We start from the raw sequence: 21174 nt of genomic DNA, 5'->3' as shown, positions 1-21174 counted from the left end.
GTGTAGCTTTACTGTGTAGATTACTGTGTAGATTACTGTGTAGATTGCTGTGTAGCTTTACTGTGTAGATTACTGTGTAGCTTTACTGTGTAGCTTTACGGTGTAGATTGCTGTGTAGCTTTACTGTGTAGATTACTGTGTAGCTTTACTGTGTAGCTTTACGGTGTAGCTTTACGGTGTAGCTTTACTGTGTAGATTGCTGTGTAGCTTTACTGTGTAGATTGCTGTGTAGCTTTACTGTGTAGATTGCTGTGTAGCTTTACTGTGTAGATTGCTGTGTAGCTTTACTGTGTAGATTGCTGTGTAGCTTTACTGTGTAGCTTTACTGTGTAGCTTTACTGTGTAGCTTTACTGTGTAGCTTTACTGTGTAGCTTTACTGTGTAGATTACTGTGTAGCTTTACTGTGTAGTTTTACGGTGTAGCTTTACTGTGTAGATTACTGTGTAGCTTTACTGTGTAGATTACTGTGTAGCTTTACTGTGTAGATTACTGTGTAGCTTTACTGTGTAGATTGCTATGTAGCTTTACTGTGTAGCTTTACTGTGTAGATTACTGTGTAGCTTTACGGTGTAGCTTTACTGTGTAGATTACTGTGTAGCTTTACTGTGTAGATTGCTGTGTAGCTTTACTGTGTAGCTTTACTGTGTAGCTTTACTGTGTAGATTACTGTGTAGATTACTGTGTAGATTAGATTACTGTGTAGCTTTACTGTGTAGATTACTGTGTAGATTACTGTGTAGCTTTACGGTGTAGATTGCTGTGTAGATTGCTGTGTAGATTACTGTGTAGATTACTGTGTAGCTTTACGGTGTAGATTGCTGTGTAGATTGCTGTGTAGCTTTACGGTGTAGATTACTGTGTAGCTTTACGGTGTAGATTACTGTGTAGCTTTACGGTGTAGATTACTGTGTAGATTGCTGTGTAGCTTTACTGTGTAGATTACTGTGTAGCTTTACTGTGTAGCTTTACGGTGTAGATTGCTGTGTAGCTTTACTGTGTAGCTTTACTGTGTAGCTTTACTGTGTAGATTACTGTGTAGCTTTACGGTGTAGATTACTATGTAGATTACTGTGTAGATTACTGTGTAGCTTTACGGTGTAGCTTTACTGTGTAGATTGCTGTGTAGCTTTACTGTGTAGATTACTGTGTAGCTTTATGGTGTAGATTACTGTGTAGCTTTACTGTGTAGATTACTGTGTAGCTTTACGGTGTAGATTACTATGTAGATTACTGTGTAGATTGCTGTGTAGCTTTACGGTGTAGATTACTGTGTAGATTACTGTGTAGATTGCTGTGTAGCTTTACGGTGTAGATTACTGTGTAGATTACTGTGTAGATTTACGGTGTAGATTGCTGTGTAGATTACTGTGTAGCTTTACGGTGTAGATTACTATGTAGATTACTGTGTAGATTGCTGTGTAGCTTTACTGTGTAGATTACTGTGTAGATTGCTGTGTAGCTTTACGGTGTAGATTACTATGTAGCTTTACGGTGTAGATTACTGTGTAGATTACTGTGTAGCTTTACGGTGTAGATTGCTGTGTAGATTGCTGTGTAGCTTTACGGTGTAGATTACTGTGTAGCTTTACGGTGTAGATTACTGTGTAGATTACTGTGTAGCTTTACGGTGTAGATTACCGTGTAGATTGCTGTGTAGCTTTACTGTGTAGATTACTGTGTAGATTACTGTGTAGCTTTACTGTGTAGATTACTGTGTAGCTTTACTGTGTAGCTTTACGGTGTAGATTGCTGTGTAGCTTTACTGTGTAGATTACTGTGTAGCTTTACGGTGTAGATTGCTGTGTAGATTGCTGTGTAGCTTTACGGTGTAGATTACTGTGTAGATTTACTGTGTAGATTACTGTGTAGCTTTACGGTGTAGATTACTGTGTAGATTGCTGTGTAGCTTTACTGTGTAGATTGCTGTGTAGCTTTACTGTGTAGATTACTGTGTAGATTACTGTGTAGATTGCTGTGTAGCTTTACTGTGTAGATTACTGTGTAGCTTTACTGTGCAGATTACTGTGTAGATTACTGTGTAGCTTTACTGTGTAGATTACTGTGTAGATTACTGTGTAGATTGCTGTGTAGCTTTACGGTGTAGATTACTATGTAGATTACTGTGTAGATTACTGTGTAGCTTTACGGTGTAGATTACTGTGTAGATTACTGTGTAGCTTTACGTTGTAGATTGCTGTGTAGATTGCTGTGTTGCTTTACTGTGTAGCTTTACGGTGTAGATTACTGTGTAGATTTACTGTGTAGATTACTGTGTAGCTTTACGGTGTAGATTACCGTGTAGATTGCTGTGTAGCTTTACTGTGTAGATTACTGTGTAGATTACTGTGTAGCTTTACTGTGTAGATTACTGTGTAGCTTTACGGTGTAGATTGCTGTGTAGCTTTACTGTGTAGATTACTGTGTAGATTACTGTGTAGCTTTACGGTGTAGATTGCTGTGTAGATTGCTGTGTAGCTTTACGGTGTAGATTACTGTGTAGCTTTACGGTGTAGATTACTGTGTAGATTTACTGTGTAGATTACTGTGTAGCTTTACGGTGTAGATTACTGTGTAGATTGCTGTGTAGCTTTACTGTGTAGATTACTGTGTAGATTGCTGTGTAGCTTTACTGTGTAGATTACTGTGTAGCTTTACTGTGTAGCTTTACGGTGTAGATTGCTGTGTAGATTACTGTGTAGATTACTGTGTAGCTTTACTGTGTAGATTACTGTGTAGATTACTGTGTAGATTACTGTGTAGCTTTACGGTGTAGATTACTGTGTAGCTTTACGGTGTAGCTTTACTGTGTAGATTGCTGTGTAGCTTTACTGTGTAGCTTTACGGTGTAGATTACTGTGTAGCTTTACTGTGTAGATTACTGTGTAGCTTTACGGTGTAGATTACTATGTAGATTACTGTGTAGATTACTGTGTAGATTACTGTGTAGATTGCTGTGTAGCTTTACGGTGTAGATTACTGTGTAGATTACTGTGTAGATTACTGTGTAGATTGCTGTGTAGCTTTACGGTGTAGATTACTATGTAGATTACTGTGTAGATTACTGTGTAGATTACTGTGTAGATTACTGTGTAGCTTTACGGTGTAGATTACTGTGTAGCTTTACTGTGTAGATTACTGTGTAGCTTTACGGTGTAGATTACTGTGTAGCTTTACTGTGTAGATTGCTGTGTAGCTTTACTGTGTAGATTGCTGTGTAGCTTTACAGTGTAGATTGCTGTGTAGATTGCTGTGTAGCTTTACGGTGTAGATTACTGTGTAGTTTTACGGTGTAGATTACTGTGTAGTTTTACGGTGTAGATTACTGTGTAGTTTTACGGTGTAGATTACGGTGTAGCTTTACTGTGTAGATTACTGTGTAGCTTTACTGTGTAGTTTACGGTGTAGCTTTACTGTGTAGATTACTGTGTAGCTTTACTGTGTAGATTACTGTGTAGCTTTACTGTGTAGATTACTGTGTAGTTTACGGTGTAGCTTTACTGTGTAGCTTTACTGTGTAGTTTACGGTGTAGCTTTACTGTGTAGATTACTGTGTAGCTTTACTGTGTAGCTTTACTGTGTAGATTACTGTGTAGTTTACGGTGTAGCTTTACTGTGTAGATTGCTGTGTAGCTTTCCTGTGTAGATTACGGTGTAGATTACTGTGTATCTTTACTGTGTAGTTTAGGAAATCTGCGGACAAGTGCTGGATAGGATTGATGTCTTATAATTAGTCTACACTTAGCCTGTTCAGTGCTGATCTATAAAGTAGTCTGGATCAAAGGCAATGTTTTTTCTTCATCTTCCTTTAGCTTTTTCTGCCGTTTTCCATGATCTGAATGAATTGTCTGGCTTTAACCCTTCTAATGCTGTGTAGCTGCCCTCCATGCATGTTTCAGATATTGGTGGCTGTCATCTTTGTATTTAGACTTCTCTTTTGTCTGCTGGGAGAAATGTTTTATGTAATTCATGTTTAGCGATGAGGAAGGGCTACATTCAGTCTTTGTTTTGGTGCATGAAAGCCGTGCTAGCTCCTCTTGATTCCCTGTGTTCGCCCCATCTCCCTGGCACAGTGTGCTCATTGACTGTTGCGGACCCCCTCCTCATCCATTGCATAGCTGCACTTTTTCTATACCCTCTTCATTAGTAGGTTAGGTCTGGATGGGAGATCTGAATATCTTTACAGATTTTTTTAAGTATTAAAACGTTGTTCTTGTGGATGCTCAGCAAGCGCTTCGGGGAGATTATATCACAGCCATGTCTGGGGCAGAGTCTGCAGAACAAGATTCAGAGCTGCCTGACCTGGGGGGGAGGCAAGAGCCAGTGATCTACAGAAGACAACTGCATCTGTGAATCCCCCTCCCCACCCTGCTCTTTGAACATAGGATGAGAATATTCCCTGCTTTCTTTGCCATCAGTAAATGTAGTAATGCCAGTGATCAAAAAGAACACGAAACTGGATGAATGACACCAGGATACAAGGCTGAAACTTTGTTTCCTGTGAAGAAGTTCTGACACCTGCACAAATTCCCCTAGTTTTTTTTTGTGTTTAGACTTTTAGAAGAATCTGTACAGTTTTCCATTAACACACAATAATATAACACTGTCAGCATTATCTGGAAGATGGCCTGAGATAGCTGTTTACATGCAGAAATATTTTACTGCGGTTGCAATAGGAATATTTGTTCCGAATTGAAGAAATAGGAATCCTGTGATGGTGAAATTCATCTGATAGTCTAGAAATACTTCATAATTCAGAAAAAATTGTTCCAACACAAAACTGCATAGTGATCTTAAGGGCAGGTGCAGACGAGTGCAAGTCCGAGTGCATTGGATCGCATTCGGACCAATGTTAGTCTATGGGGCTGTGCACATGTCGGATTTTTTCCTCGGACCGAGCCGATCCGAGGGAAAAAATAATAAAATCGCTGCATGCCCGAGTTTGATCTGATATTTGGATCACACTCTGCCATGCAAGTCAATAAGTATGTGGAAACCATTGGACTGCACTCAGATGACACCTGAATGCAGTCTGATTTCCACAGACTGACACAATAGAGAAGATGGAGAAATTGTTTTCTCCATATTCTCATCTGAGAGAATCGGATCATGCTCTGATCACAGTGTGATTTGCATAATCAACCCAATTCTCTCAGATGAGAGCATACACGGTCATGCACACCTGCCCTAATGGTGATGTCTTATGAATACCTGGTGCGTTATTAGGCTCAGACTGAAAATACGGTCGTCTGCATGAGCCCTTGGGGTGTATGGACAATATAAATGGGGGTTTGAATGAGCAGATCCAGCTGTGACAGACTCGGGTGGTTAAATATTACATGGATAGCTAGTCATCTTGATGGCCGCCATTTAATCTGGCATGGATTGCCAGAAATTGGATACACAGTGGTCAGCTGAGCGCATCAGTGGTCACTTTCAAGAATGGGGCTGTCCCCAATTTGATAAGACCAGTGCCAGAAGTCTGCGCTTTGATAAGAGTATTCCAGGTGGTTCTGTCGGCTCAAAGTCCTCAACCATTTCTAATCTAGCACCCTTTAGGTATTGCTGAAAGGCATGTTCTGTACATATTGTAAAAACAGGCCAGAAGGGATTGCAGTGCAGATAGTAATCAGATTTGATAATTAGGAAATTTTAGCCAAAATGATTACACCACTGCTGTGCATAACCCCAGCCTTATGCCAAGGTCTCATCCATGCTATTACTCCTTAAGCTATTGCTGCTAATTCCATTTGCGTTCGGTTGTGTCATCGATTTTCGGTTTTGTTTCCCAATCCGTGCCCCCTTTTTTTAGAAACGCGCTCCTTGAAAGCAAATGCACAAAATTCTGACCTTGCACTTGGAGTCAGTGTTTGCTCATCTTGTCTAATTTAGGCAACTTGTTCCTGGGATGTTGTAGTCAGTACAGATGTAGAACTTGCAGAGTAATGAAAGCGCCAGCAGTGTTTTGTTTAGAGTTTGTTGCCGAGTTGGATAATGGGAGTTATACATCGAAGCCAGAAAGGAGACTGACATGAATCCTGGACTGGCTGGAAGGATTGCAAAAGTCTATGGCTGCTCCAGCTGTGGATTTGGGTCCTGACAGATATTGCTTTATTCGTTTTTTCCAAGTGGGTGTGAGTGAGATGACTAATGGTAAGGGGATATTTCTTTTATCCCTGCACTTCGGCCAGGGGTGATCAGTTACGTAGAGCAGATACATGAGCAGCATTGTGGGTCATCTGCTAATTCTGTCAGCATATTATCACATCAGGCTACTGACTGCTCTACTAGCCTAATCTGCCCTGTTAATGCCGTTGCGAGCATGAGAAGTTTCTTGAAATTACAGGGTTAAATGTGCATCAATAAAGCCTTAAGTCTCACATCTCCTGTTTAATATTCTGCATAACTTAGCATTCACCTTGATGTTCATAATTAGAGAAAAAGTCTTCCCTACGGCTTCTGAGCTATTGCATATTTTCATACGTACCACTTATGGGTTGGTGTTGTTTTACCATAATCCTGTGAAAAAGTGGAGCAAAGGAAGAAGGGCATGGAGTGGAAGAAATGCACCCATTGCCCCCCTTTCCTTGTAGCTGGAGGTCATTTATAAATTTGATTTTGCAAAGAATGTTCATGCTGATGTTGTATATGTACTGTCTATACCACCGTCTTGTGTCGGCGTTCTTATCTCCTAATGGTGTATTGTTGTATTTGTATGACTGTCTATACAGCTTTCTTCAATCTGTCTGTCCTGATAGGGTATTGATATTGTGTATATGCGACTGTCATGTGTGTATGTATGTATGTATGTGTAGTACTACTGTGTTCTCTCCTAATGAGGTATTGATCTTGTGCATGTACGACTGTCAATGCTACTATCTTCTTTCTTGTGCTACAATGATCTGTGTCCTTCTCTCCTAATGGGCTGTTTGTTGTTCAGCCCCAATTCCAAAAAAGTTAATAAACTGTGTAAAATATAAAGAAAACAAGAATGCAGTGATGAAAATCTCCTGCAGACATATTTTATTCACAGCCGAAAATGGAACACATCAGAAGATAAAAGTAAAAAAAAAATCATTTAGAATTTGTGTCAGGAACACATTGCTAAAAGTAGGGACAGGGCCGTGCTAAAATTCTTTATAGAAATCATGGCGAAGAGAGGGGCCATCCGTATTGTTGTTAGCACAGTTAAGAAACCTGAATCTCTGATGACACGGGGCTGCTTTCAATGCCTATGGCACAGGGCTGCTTTCAGTGCTTATGGCACGGGGCTGCTTTCAGTGCCTATGGCACGGGGCTGCTTTCAGTGCCTGTGGCACGGGGCTGCTTTCAGTGCTTGTGGCACGGGGCTGCTTTCAGTGCCTGTGGCACGGGGCTGCTTTCAGTGCCTGTGGCACGGGGCTGCTTTCAGTGCCTGTGGCACGGGGCTGCTTTCAGTGCCTGTGGCACGGGGCTGCTTTCAGTGCCTGTGGCACGGGGCTGCTTTCAGTGCCCGTGGCACGGGGCTGCTTTCAGTGCCCGTGGCACGGGGCTGCTTTCAGTGCCCGTGGCACGGGGCTGCTTTCAGTGCCCGTGGCACGGGGCTGCTTTCAGTGCCCGTGGCACGGGGCTGCTTTCAGTGCCCGTGGCACGGGGCTGCTTTCAGTGCCCGTGGCACGGGGCTGCTTTCAGTGCCCGTGGCACGGGGCTGCTTACTGATGAAAGACATTTTCAATGCTGATGTTTTAGAACAATATATGGTCCCGTCCAGACATCTACTTCAGGGAAGGCCTTGCATATTTCAGCAAGACCACATACTGCATCCATCACAGCAGCATAGCTTCACAGAAGAAGGTTTCGGGTGATGAATTGGCCGGCTGCAGTCCAGACCATTCACCAATAGAAAACATTTAGTGCATTATGAAGCAAAAAATCCAGCAATGGCCCCAAACTGTGCAGCTTCAAGAATCCTACATCAGACAGAACGGGACAACATTCTCCTCAAATGCTCCAGAAATTGCTCTCCCCACTTCCTACACGTTTACAGACTGTTGGGGAAAAAAAATAGGGAATGCTACTCAATGGTAGACACGGCCCTATCAAGACTTTTCTGAGATGAGTCGCTGCCATCAATTTCTAAATGAAATAATTTTTTCAAAAGAATGGACAAATGTCTAACATTCAATTTCTGATCTGTGTTTTATGCCCTGTTGTTAATAAAATATGGTTGTAAGAGATTTCCAAATCATTACATTCTTGTTTTCTTAACATTTTACACAGTCACAACTTTTTTGGAAATGGGGTTGTGATTGTTTGACTGTCTTATACCAATATCTTGTAGCTGCGCTGGGTATTGTTGTTTATGTATGACTTTGTATGGCTGTCCTGTATCTGTCCTATGGAGTATATGTGTGTGTGTGTGTGTGTGTGTATATATATATATTATTATGGCTGTCCTGTATCTGTCCTATAGAGTATTGATATTGTTTATGTACGGCTGTCTTGTATGTGTCTGTCCTATGGAGTAATGATATTCTATATATATGGCTGTCCTGTATCTGTGCTGCAGTGACCTGTTCGATGGCTTATCGTTGTAGATGTATGACTGTCTATACCACTTGTATCTGCCTTCTAGTGAACTGTGTTCTCTTCTAATGGGTAATTTCTATTGTATACTATAAATGAAATATAGTCCAGGGGATTAAATAATGCCAAAGCTGTATTCATGAACCTTAGGCTATCTGCCCACGATCCAGATGTAGCAGAGCTTGGGACGCAGCATATTCTTGCTCCGTCCAAAACGTTGCATTCTATTGAACGCAGGTAAATCCCCATGTGTTCGCTGAACCATGCGGATTTACCACATTCAATACATTCTAGTGGTCAAATTTCTGTTGCAGAGACTAGCGACTCCGCAAGAGAATTTGACTTGCTACGATCCTGAAAGACGCGCCGCATGCCAGTTTCCGCGGGTGATCCGTAGCCTCAGATGCACGCATAGTGGACATGAGATTTCTAGAGATCCCATCCACTATGCTGTAACATCTGGCCACTGTGGGTTTGACGCTGAATAAACACGCAGCGTCAAACCCGCAGCATTTCCTGATCGTGGGCACATACCCTTAAAATCCAGCCTACGGTAATCATTGACGCGTTTCGGGGACCTTAAGTGTCCTTATTCATACATTTCTTCTATTGTTTGCATATGCAACTGAGTGAGCTGAATACTATATTCTCATTGATATTGTATATGTCCCACTGTCTATACCGCGGTCTTGTATCTGCGTTATAGTGAGCTGTGTTCTCCTCCTAATGGGGTATTGGTGTTATATTTTGCAGATGCCTTTGTAAATAGTCAGGAATGGACACTAAGCCGAGCTGTGCCGGAGCTCAAAGTGGTAAGTACCAATAATTTGATATTGTTTGTATAAAGTGTCCTCTTCATCAGTAGAATCAGCCATCAAGCCTATGTATAAACGTAGTTCCTGACAGTCCCACCACAGTAGATGCTGGGGAAACAGAGGGATTCGGTCTTTTGTAGACCAGGTGACCAGTTCTTTGTATCTGTTAGAGATGAGCCACTGACATCGGAGTCTTGTAGGGGCTTATATCCCTCTTCCTAATAAAATAAACACTTGGCTGAGCATGTATGTTTATAGGGAAATTGGAGGAGATCGTTTTTGGCTGATCCCATCTGCTTTAAAGGGTTTTTCTTACAACATAGATGGTAATTTGCTGATAGTTGGGGGCAACCATTGTAGATGGCCAAGTACAACACTTTACTATATCCGGCATCCCGTAAGACAATAAATAGAGCAGCGGCCTCATGTGTGAATACTGCTATGTTACAATAGGGAATCCCAGAGCCCCGCTCTCAGGTTGGGTGGGGGTTCCAGCGTTGGAACCCCCAAGAATCAGCAAGTTATATCACCTATTCTTGCTAAGCTGGAAATAAAGGGAATCTCTAAGTAGTCTCTATGGGCATGTAAGTCATAGAAAATTGAATACAATGATACTTGATCTGCGATCCCATGTCTTATTCCAGAGAAATACACATTTTAATTAACACATTCACTAAACCTAAATAGACCAAACTTCTCCATGATCCAAATGAAGTGGTTACCAATTGGCATGTTTGGGCACAGAGAGTGACTAGATCCATAACTGCTCCTGTTCTCACGGTTTAGTCCAAAAAAATCATCTTGAAAGAATTTGAAAAAGTCTTCAAAAATCATGTATGGATAAAAGTAACCTACCAAAATTAAAACACTTGCAAAACCTCACAGAATTCAGGTCCTATTTCTCAATTCACCGACACTAATTGTATGCCTTAAAACTTTACAAACTATATCGCACACTATATTAACACAGTAATTCGAGACTTCATGGAAGGAGTCCAGGAAAGTTACGGTAGATGATTCATGCCAGAAATTAGCGTAAATTATACCATAACTCTACCCTTGACCCAGCTGGCCCAAGACCAGAATGCAAAATACTGGGGTTGATATAATTTCCCCATATGAATGAAAAAATCTACATGTGACATTCTGAGAGCACATTTATCTCCTGATTTGTTAAGAGGGGTGATAACATGAAGAAAAGTCCCTAATGGCATCACTAGAGGCTGTATAGGTGGAGACATGACCCTAACAGGCTGCCATCTTTCTTCCTGTTCTCTCTCACACCTCCTCTTACAGACACAAAGATAAATAAAATAAAACTTCATAGATACTTTATTATGTTGCTGAACATCTAAGTAGTGGTTCTAATAATCTAGCAGTTACGTGCCATTAAAGTCATGAAATATTTCTTGACAGTAAAGGTTTTGTCCCAAATAGACCAAACCCAATCTAATAGTCCTATTAAGACGACTGTCTCTTCTAACTATCCAGAACACATGAATGCTTTGCCAAGGATCATGTGATCTTAATAGCAAGAGTGGAGTAAAGGTCTGCATTGTAAATGGCCGATCAGCTGTTCACAGTGTTGCCGGCCGGATGTGATCAGTTGTGGAGCTGCACAGCACAGCTCCATCATTTATACAGTGGCCATGGCCATCTTCCCTCTCCGATCCGATATTGATGATCTACCCTAATGATAGGCCATCAATCTAAAACTACTGGACAACCCCTTTAAGTGACCACCAATCAGCTAATTATAAGGACAGTCGGCAGTGGTTTAATAGATAGAAGCGAGATTGGCCTATCAGCGCAGAACAATCGTTGATACAATTGTCCTGTGCGGCTTAGAACATCCTGTTCTCTGCAGCACATGTCCTGTTTAACACAGGACAATGTGCTGCCGATTAACAATGAATTTTAAGCAAGCTTAAAAATCATTTCAGCCAAAGAACAAGTGTTTTGCTCATTATGTGATTGGCAGCCAGTTAATCGGGAATGAGCAATCTTAGGAAAACGCTCCTCCCGATTATTATCGGCCAGTGTAAATGCACCCTGAGACATTGCCTGACTCATCTGGTCAGAAATGATCTCCCAGGATAACAAAGGGATCAGGCAATTGATTTTTCTCCTTCTCTCCCACAACATCATATATTAGGACATTTCCCCTCAAAAGCATTAGATGATCGGGTGCTGCCATAGAAAGAAAATGTGTCCAATGCTGAGGGCTGAATGATGCAATCAGATCAGTGACCGACGTATATTAGAAATTCTTACCATTGCAAGTGAAAGCTTCTGGACCGGACGGGGCACAGTGCGGGTGAAGTTGGCACAGGAATTAGGTTCACTTGTAAATGGAGTGTTTTACAGTATTTCTGGGAGCATTAATCTTTATGAATTGCTTCACTTATGATATAATAAAACACATGTCGACCTATAATGGGCCAGGCCTGAGTTCTCCGCTGTATGGTACCATAATTGTCAGCCTTTCCTTCTATTCAGTCTTCTTTCTGGAGACTCCATCTGTAAAGAATTACATCTGCTCTAGCACAGTGGTTATTTCATTACATTGGGAAGCTGGAGAGAATTATCCCTGATTCCTGCGCCAATCACCTAATCCAGGAAAAAAAAAAGTTGCATTCATGTGTAACTGTGGAAAGTATAGCGAGATAGCTGTAGTTCCCAGGCTTGGGAGAGGAGTTATGTGACTGTGCCCAAGCAATCAGTGAGAACATGGATGCTGCATGTGAGGAGGGCGTATAGTGGGGCGAGTATCCCATGTGCCTCAGTCATGTCAAGAACTTTAGGGCAGTGGTCGGCAATTTATGGCCCTTTAGTGTCATGGGAGTTTTTTTTTTTTTTTTACAGCATCGGGACAGCCAGTGGTTCCCGGACTGTAAGGCCATGTGCACACATTTTCTGCAGCAAAAAAAAGAGTATTTGCAAGAAAAAATGCTTCATGAAATACACACATTTTTGGCTCATTTTTACATTCATTTTGCTTGTGTTTTTTTTCTGACTTATTTGGGTGAAAAACAAAACAAAAAAATGTTGACAGATTGGAAAAAAAGGCTAAATTGTTCAAATCCACAAGGAAAAAATAAGCATAGTGTACATGAGATTTCAGAAATATCCTTCACTGTACACTGACGCTGCCATTTTGCTCTAGGATGCTGGAGCTTTAAGGAGTAACCATTGTTTTCAATCAATAGTACACATGAAAATCTGCAACTTTGTAATACATCTTGTCAGAGAAATATGCTTCTTTCTCTTCCTGGATTGGTTCTTCAATCTGAATTTGAGGGCGAAAGCTGTAAAATCTTTGTTCAGTGAAGACAGAGTTTCCCATTACTGAGATAAGAGATGTCAGTTGCTGTTTATAAAATTCTATGGAGTAGGAGGAGGAGCTGGAGGCTACACACACAATCTGCTGCAAGTTCTCTTTAAATGACAGTTTAACTTTTTTTGTCGCAATAGATTTAAAGTGTAAGTTTAACCTTTGATTCAGGAGAACTTGCAGCAGAATATCTGTGTAGCCTCTAGTTTCTCCCTTCTCCATAGAATTTTAAAGCACCAACTGTTATCTCCTATCTCCGTAATGGGATAGATGTTACAGTATTTAGCCTTGAATTGAGCTTGCAAGATCAATCCAGGAAAATAAAAAAGCGGATTTCTCTGATAAGACATATTACAAAGTTGCTTATTTTCATGTGTATAAGGCGACTGAGCCGCTGTCAAGACACCGATGGCAGTGGCTCGTCTTCCCAAGATCAAAAGGGTCTGAAATATTGCAGTAACATTTGTCTTCCAGTAAAAAGCTAATGTTCTTGTGAATATTTAATCTTTCAGGGCATTGTTGGAAATCTAGCAAGTGGAAAGTCAGCATTGGTTCACCGGTATCTCACGGGTACTTACGTGCAAGAGGAGTCTCCAGAAGGTGAGTGGGAATAATGCCTCCTGTTAGGTTTCCTTAACACAAATCCTTTTTTTTTTTCTCGCATTTTTGCTTGTCAAAAGCGCCATGAATTTCAAGTGTTTTTCATTTTTTTTTTTTTTCAAAACGCCATGAATTTCAAGTGTTTAAATTTTTTTTTCAAGCATTTTTTCTGCCATTTTTTCATTTCTGTACATTTTTAACATGCTGTAAGGATGCCTATGGGAAAAATACCAGCAGGAACATCATAACCAGAGCATGCTGCACCTTTTTTTTTAATGCCATAGACCTAAAAGAAAAGGAGAAATCACCAGGAGAATTCTGTGTGTGAAGGTGGCCTTAAAGCACCACTCCAGCGTTGTTGTGTTTTATTTCAGCTCTGGAGTGGTGCCACTAACATAAGGTCCCTGCACCTAATATTATATTTACCAGCTGCCGTCTTCATCTCTTCTCGGTGCCGCTCCGGTCCTCTGCCGCTGTCACAGACTCAGCGTAAGTCTATGAGAGTCTAGTTTTGGCTGGAGACACTGGAGCGCTCCACAACCCGCAGAAGACCGAGCGGTGCCAATAGCAGATGAGATCAGCGGCTGGTAAGTATAATACTAGGGGCAGGGAACTCAGTGCCACCACTCCAGCGTGGAAATAAAAGAATAAAACCGCTGGAGAGGTGATTTTAATAAGACTGTGTATAAAAATAATGCTGTGCAGAATACAGACCTCGGTTTAATTAGAGGCCTGCCATTATCCCCCAGCCGACACCACCTCCGCACATAACATTTCATTATGTACATATGTGGCTATGGCCGCAGTAGTCGTGATGATGACATCTGCCAGAAGTAGTATACTAGTAATTTTCATCCGGTAGATGGATGTAACAATATAACACCAGATTTACCCTTCCCTGGGAATTTACATTTGAGAGAGGACGATTTGGTGTTGGCATTAGCAGCACAAACAGTTGCAGGTCGGCCATGTCCTCGTGTTTGAGGATTGAGGATGGAAGCCAGCATTTAGTAACGCCAAGCATCTTAGGGGTAATCTATATGATGCGGGTTGTAGTCGCTACACGACTTGTGCGCAGCATGTTCCCACCTGCCACAAACATAACGCCATTCTGAGCAGGCTGCTTTTTAGCTGCTTTTTGGCCTTTTCTCCCTGTAATACTTGGTTCCTTTTGTGTGAGGGTCACGCCGGAGACTTTAGGCCTCTGTGTCTTGTGTATTATTGTGCAGCCTTGGCTGGTCTTTGACTGTCTAAGCTCCTTCTTTCCCTCACTGCTTGTCCCGTTGGTTCTTTACAGATATGGATGCAGGTAAATATTCGTTCCCCACGCGCTGAGGAGAGAGAAAGGCGGCTGAGATATCTGACGTAGAGTTCACTCCTCCTTCTGTGTTTCTTCATCTCTTTCCGTTTCCTCCATCTCCTAGTTTGGGTTACCTCCATCCCACTCCCTACTTGGTGTCGCCTGATAGATTCTGTGTCATGTAGTTGCATCATTTGTCTAATGTTACATAGTGTCTTTAGGAATTGCTCCAAACACCCCGTATCTCGCCAGTGCTACGCTCCAAACGCCCCGTATCTCGCCAGTGCTACGCTCCAAACGCCCCGTATCTCGCCAGTGCTACGCTCCAAACGCCCCGTATCTCGCCAGTGCTACGCTCCAAACGCCCCGTATCTCGCCAGTGCTACGCTCCAAACGCCCCGTATCTCGCCAGTGCTACGCTCCAAACGCCCCGTATCTCGCCAGTGCTACGCTCCAAACGCCCCGTATCTCGCCAGTGCTACGCTCCAAACGCCCCGTATCTCGCCAGTGCTACGCTCCAAACGCCCCGTATCTCGCCAGTGCTACGCTCCAAACGCCCCGTGTCTCGACAGTGCTACGCTCCAAGCGCCCCGTGTCTCGCCAGTGCTACGCTCCAAACGCCCCGTGTCTCGCCAGTGCTACGCTCCAAACGCCCCGTGTCTCGCCAGTGCTACGCTCCAAACGCCCTTCATCTTAGGCAGAGGCTTTTATTTTCTTCTCATTCACTCCGTTATCTATAATTTTTGTTTAATTTACCCGTCCCCTTCTTTTCTACTTTTGCTGCTTTTAAAGGTGTTGTCCACTACTAGATTAGGTGCAAATTGATTTGCATGAGCCAGTCCAGGGAGCGAGAGACCCGCCTCTTACCTGATGGCATCCACAGCTCTTTTTTTTGATTAGTTGGCCTGGCATGACATCACATAAGTGTCATCTTGCCACAGTGATGTCGCACCTGGCTAACTAATCCAAAAGAAGAGCTGCAGATGCCGTCATGTAAGAGGCAATTCTCCTGCTCCCGTCCAGCAGCCACAGACCACTCTCACGGCCAATGATTCAGACCAACTCTATGACGTCTACTTTTGGAAACTTTACAGAAGGTAGGGAGTATTTTAAAAGAAAGAACTACCAGTAAATACAAACCATCAGAATTACCCTCCGATCTAGCATTGCTGCCCCATGATCTCCACCAGGAATGGAAGTGTTCATTAGGGTGGCTCAGTGGGTAGCACTGTTGCTTTGCAGCGCTGGGGTTCTGGGTTCAAATCCCACCAAGGACAACATCTGCAAGGAGTTTGTATGTTCTCCCCGTGTTTGCGTGGGTTTCCTCCGGGTTCTCCGGTTTCCTCCCACACACCAAAGACATACTGATAGGGAATCCACCGTAGATTGTGGGCTCCAATGGGGACAATGATGATGATACATAAAGCGCTGCGGAATATGATGTTGCTATATAAACAAAGCATAATAAATAAATTTGCCCTGAACACCAATAACATGACCCTGCAGCCCATCAGAAATCTCAGCGGTCTGGATGTTAGACTCCACCAGGACCAGCGGTATTAGTGCTGTAGCGGATGGGGAGATTCTACAGAACACCAGGATTGGCAAAGTCGCCACTGGCGCCCTATGCTCTTCACAGATGAAAGCAGGTTCACACTGAGCACATGTGACAGACGTGACAGAGTCTGGAGACGCCGTGGAGAGCAATCTGCTGCCTGCAACATCCTTCAGCATGACTGGTTTGGCCGTGGGTCAGTAATGGTGTGGGGTGGCATCTCCATGTGCTTGCCAGAGGTAGCCTGACTGCCATTAGGTACCGAGATGAGATCCTCAGAGCCCTTGTGAGACCATATGCTGGTGCCCTTGGCCCTGGGTTCCTCCTAATGCAAGACAATGCCAGACCTCATGTGGCTGGAGTGTGTCAGCAGTTCCTGCAAGATGAAGACATTGAAGCTATGGACTGGCCCGCCCGTTCCCCAGACCTGAGTCCGATTGAGTACATCTGGGACATCATGTCTCTCTCCATCCACCAACGTCACGTTGCACCACAGACTGTCCAGGAGTTGGCGGATGCTTTAGTCCAGGTCTGGGAAGAGATCCCACAGGAGACCATCCGCAACCTCATCTGGAGCATGCCCAGGCGTTGTAGGGAGGTCATAGAGGCACGTGGAGGCCACACACAATACTGAGCCTCATTTTGACTTGTTTTAAGGACATTACATGCAGATCCAACTTTGATGTAGTGTGTTTTTCCACTTTTTAATTTTGAGGGTGACTCCAAATCTAGGCCTCCATTGGTTAATAAATTTGATTTCCATTGATGATTTTTGTGTGATTTTGTTGTCAGCACATTCAACTTTGTACAGAACAAAGTATTCAATGAGGATATTTCATTCATTCAGATCTAGGATGTGTTATTTGAGTGTTCCCTTTATTTTTTTGAGCAGTGTATATTCAACAATACCAGAGTGCCTTATTTTGGGCAGATAAGCTTGCTTCATTATCTCATGAGGAACCTCAAGATATTTATGGTCTTGCACAATGTTTGTATCTGACTGCTCAGTATCACAGAGCCTTGCATGCACTGCGATCAAGAAAACTAGATAAGGCATATGATGCATGTCGTTACCGTGCTGAAAAAGAGTACCAGCAAGTTCTAGATATTATGGATATAGAAGAACTTCTCTAAACTTTCCAGAAGTGGTGAACAACTCCTTTTAGGGGCCCATATACATGAGATCACTGTCAGCCTCTGCCTCTTTTGACTCTTCCACAACTGAACCATTGATTTGACCAAGCGTTCATGTGTTTTAAGTAAGGAAAAGAGAGACATCCTCTGCCAGACAGCACTGACCGCAATTTATTTCCCCTGAGAACAAAAGGTTAGATTATAAGTGCCCGATCTTTCTCTCCCCCGAGGACCCATACACATTAAATGATCAGGTGGGCTTAAATCTAGTGTTTGAGGCCTGCACTTTCTTTTTCCATCCTTTTATCACTTGTGTGCCTCACTATTAATGCTCCGCCGGTGCCCCCCAGCCTCCTGAACTACGGCTCCTATTTTACCTCTGCCTATGACAAAAAGATGCCACCACATCCTTTTTTAATTTCTGTATATTTATCTCACATTTACGCTGGTATCAAAGTTTATCCTTCACATTTACACATTTTTCTGAAAGAAGGGGCATCTATCTTCTATTATAATAATACTAGATGGTGGCCCGATTCTAACGCATCGGGTATTCTAGAATATGTATGCGGCCGACCGGGCGCGACTAATCAGCGAAGCAGTGTTTAAATGGGTTGTGCACTACTTTAAATTCAGGACAGCGGTGTTTTAAATTTTGCGCCAATCAGCGAACCGTGTTAGGTCCGGGGAGTGGCGCTGCCTGTGCGGGTACTTCCGCTGCAGCAGCCGGGAGATGACCGGCTAGCGCCAGTCATCTCCCGGCTGCATCGCCGCTGACCTCTGTGCGGCAGATGAGCCGCTAACGGCCGCCATCTTGTTCTGAAATCCCGCGTCGCTGATTGGCCGCGGCCGGACCAATCAGCGATGCGGGATTTCCTGGACGGACGGACAGACAAACGGGATAAGCCGATTATATAGTAGATATTATATAATTCATATTTTTTATATATATTATAATATATATTAAATAATTATAGAAGCTAGTTAGTTTCATTAAAACTTAGTCCATTTACAAATACATGTATTTTTACCGAAAAAGTTTTGGAGCTCTAGTGGGAAGGATCATACCTGATAATGTGGCTGGTTCCTAACTCGAGGGGGCAGTTCGGGTTTATACGTATTTCCCGTCCCTTTGAAGCCCATTTTATGTTGTTGATCCTTTTAATGTTGCATTATATTTTTTGGGAAAGACATCAAATGCTGTATTTCTTTTTCTTAGAGCCCTCTTAATCTGTTCTGGGGATTATCAAGAAACACAAAGGGATTAAGCTGAGAGCTAAAAAAAATACTGTTAATTGCTAGTTAGTATTCTGCTTAGGACAGCACTTATGTATATACAGTATATGGCCACAATGCTTGGGGTGGATGGATCAGGTACAGAGGTCCCTGTGTAACTGATTGACTTGTGTCTATAGATGAGACACTCCCCGGCCCTGCAGTCAGTGTCCCCAGACGTGCTTACTGACCGGACTGGAACAGATTGTGTTAGGAAAGTAGAGCATGCCAGGAGGTATTATCTCTGTCTTAGACCCTGCTTTGTACCGCCAGGTCAGAAGCATCACTTTTTTGAGAAAAGGGTCAGTTAATCGCAAACAGATTTTACAAAGCGGACAGGCCATCTCCATCTACATGACCTGATTTTGAATACAGACCAAAAGTCCTCCAGGATATTTTTCATTTGGCCACTTTTTTTAATTTTTGTTATTGCAGATCTTCCTATTTGCATCTTCAGAGATCTTCCACATCACAGTTGAGCCGCCGATATGTCGGGATGCTTTGGCGGTGGCTTTAGGGTCTTTTCTGCTTAGAGTCCACTATGAAGGAGACTTGGCTGGGTGATGATTATGGACGAGCTATTGATCTGTTCACACTCCTGCGAGATCATATATTTAATGGTGCTGAGTGCAGTGTGTAATAGGACACGGCGTGTTATTATATTCTGGGTAAGGAAAGGATCCTCCGCAGTTCATAGAGAGGTAGATTGAGTTTCCTGTAGTCTGAGAGGCGGCCCTATTTTCGTCTTATCCAGGTTTTCAGCTTTAAGTGAATAATAATCCTCCATTTCTTTTATTTTTGTGATTTAAATCACTGATGAACGGGATGAAGCGTTTCTGTGAATTGACAGAATTTTTGGGGTCTCTTTAAGCACGGAGCAAACGCTCCCGCGCTGATTTCCATGATCTGTGCCAAACGTTAGCGATTCCTAATTCTCTGATATAAGAGCAGTATTTCTTTCTCTCTCTTCACCTGTAACGACACTCATTTCAGGGATTCCTATCGGCCTCGTCCAGCCGGCAGATAGCGGGCACTCTGTAGTTGCACTTCTGTCTACCATCCTCCCTTACATCGATATTTTGTGCATTGTCCTGTGGTGCTGTTATGATTTTACCTCTTCCATCTTGTGCTGTGCCATGTGTTGTATATGCCACGCGTACGGGGGGCAGGACTGCAGACCCCCGGCCTCCATAAATTGTTTGCAGCTCTGCCTTACGTACTGGGATTTGGCAATGTTAAGTCACCATATACATTGGCTACTAATACCTGGACATTGCTTGTAAAGACTTTGTAGTGGGGTACTACAGAGGGTCTTCAAATGAATAAAGCAATGGGTTAACCTCAGTGCGGACGAGCAATGCAACTGGAATAGTGCTTTACTAATGCCGTCCCAGCGATTCATCGTAAAGGGGGTCTCCTAATGGCCTTTTACCCACAGTCTCTTACAAGCAAAGTGCCAACATGTACCTCTTGTCTGTCCCATACACATCCCTCCCTCGGGGTCTTATGTTCCTTATTAACTCCTATATCTGTGACAGGTGGACGGTTCAAGAAGGAGATAGTGGTGGACGGACAGAGCTACCTCCTACTGATCCGGGACGAGGGAGGACCACCAGAAGCACAAGTAAGGGTTCTACTTTATTCCTTGCTTTTTCTGCATTCTTCATTAATCGATATGCTCACTCATTCTACAATGGTCTTTGTTTTGCTGATTCTTTTTTCAGTCCTTCTCATGTCTGTTTTGTTTTTCTTCCTCTTCAGTTTGCAATGTGGGTGGATGCTGTAATCTTTGTCTTCAGCTTGGAGGATGAGATCAGTTTCCAGACTGTCTATCACTACTACAGCCGCCTGGCCAACTACCGCAACACCAATGAAATCCCCATGGTGCTTGTGGGGACTCAGGGTGAGTGGAGATGATGCCCTCCATCTTTTCTTGCTGATTGGATGAATGGGCAGCGGGCTCATGTTGGAAGAGAAGGAAAACACTGCCATCTACTGGCAACACAGCTAACTGTCCACAGTTACACATACAGCTTTTAAAAGGGGCAGTCCAATACTGGAAAACCGCTGAAGTGCCCCAGATAAAATAAAAAAATAACCCATACTCAAATTCTGGACCAGTGCTATTCCTGAAATGCTGTGGCAGTGTTTCCCAACGGCAGTAGTAGTCACGCAAAATAATATAACATATCAACCAAGAGAGAGTGCACGGATATTGCTGGAATCGTGCCTGCCCGGAAGGCGAGCGTTTCTTTTTTTTTATCTGGCACTCTTTACCAGTTAAGATGTCAACCAGGTTTTCACAAGCCCTTTAACATATCCAGTTCTTTAATTCGGCCAGAGTTAAGCTGCTGCCAGAGGATACATCAGTAGTTTATGCTTCTCTTCTCCAAAGAAAACTGAAGTTGAGAAAAATAGAGAAATGGTTGGTCTCCTAAAGCAAAATGTTAATGGCTATGGCTATATTATTCATGGCAAGTTTTGGATTTTCACCAGAGCCCACCCAAAATGTAGAGGGTCCACCAATACCAAACAGTCTTTTATGGGCGCCTTAAAACAAACTTTTATCCTACTTCAGTTTGCTGTGATCACTGCTGT

At 42.9% G+C, this 21174-nt stretch overlaps 1 protein-coding gene across 7 annotated transcripts in view; it reads left to right on the top strand.

Annotated features, from left to right (window-relative positions):
- The window catches only part of AGAP1 (ArfGAP with GTPase domain, ankyrin repeat and PH domain 1), a 457154-nt gene that overhangs the window by 209377 nt on the left and 226603 nt on the right, over window positions 1–21174 (top strand). For 4 of the 7 annotated variants that reach the window (XM_073646707.1, XM_073646710.1, XM_073646713.1 and 1 more), the window contains exons 2-5: window positions 9317–9375; window positions 13225–13312; window positions 20115–20200; window positions 20338–20479. In XM_073646707.1, coding sequence (XP_073502808.1) covers window positions 9317–9375; window positions 13225–13312; window positions 20115–20200; window positions 20338–20479 — 375 coding nt within the window. Of the gene's footprint in view, window positions 1–9316; window positions 9376–13224; window positions 13313–14609; window positions 14622–20114; window positions 20201–20337; window positions 20480–21174 lie in introns of all 7 variants that reach the window. The other 3 variants (XM_073646711.1, XM_073646706.1, XM_073646709.1) reach the window with 1 other exon arrangement.

The sequence above is a fragment of the Phyllobates terribilis genome, unplaced genomic scaffold, assembly GCF_046119375.1.
Source record: "Phyllobates terribilis strain yellow unplaced genomic scaffold, ASM4611937v1 Scaffold_9__5_contigs__length_417890890, whole genome shotgun sequence".
Taxonomy (NCBI): domain Eukaryota; kingdom Metazoa; phylum Chordata; class Amphibia; order Anura; family Dendrobatidae; genus Phyllobates; species Phyllobates terribilis.
The sequence above is the reverse complement of the archived record's forward strand: the minus strand, read 5'-3'. Positions and strand labels throughout refer to the sequence as shown.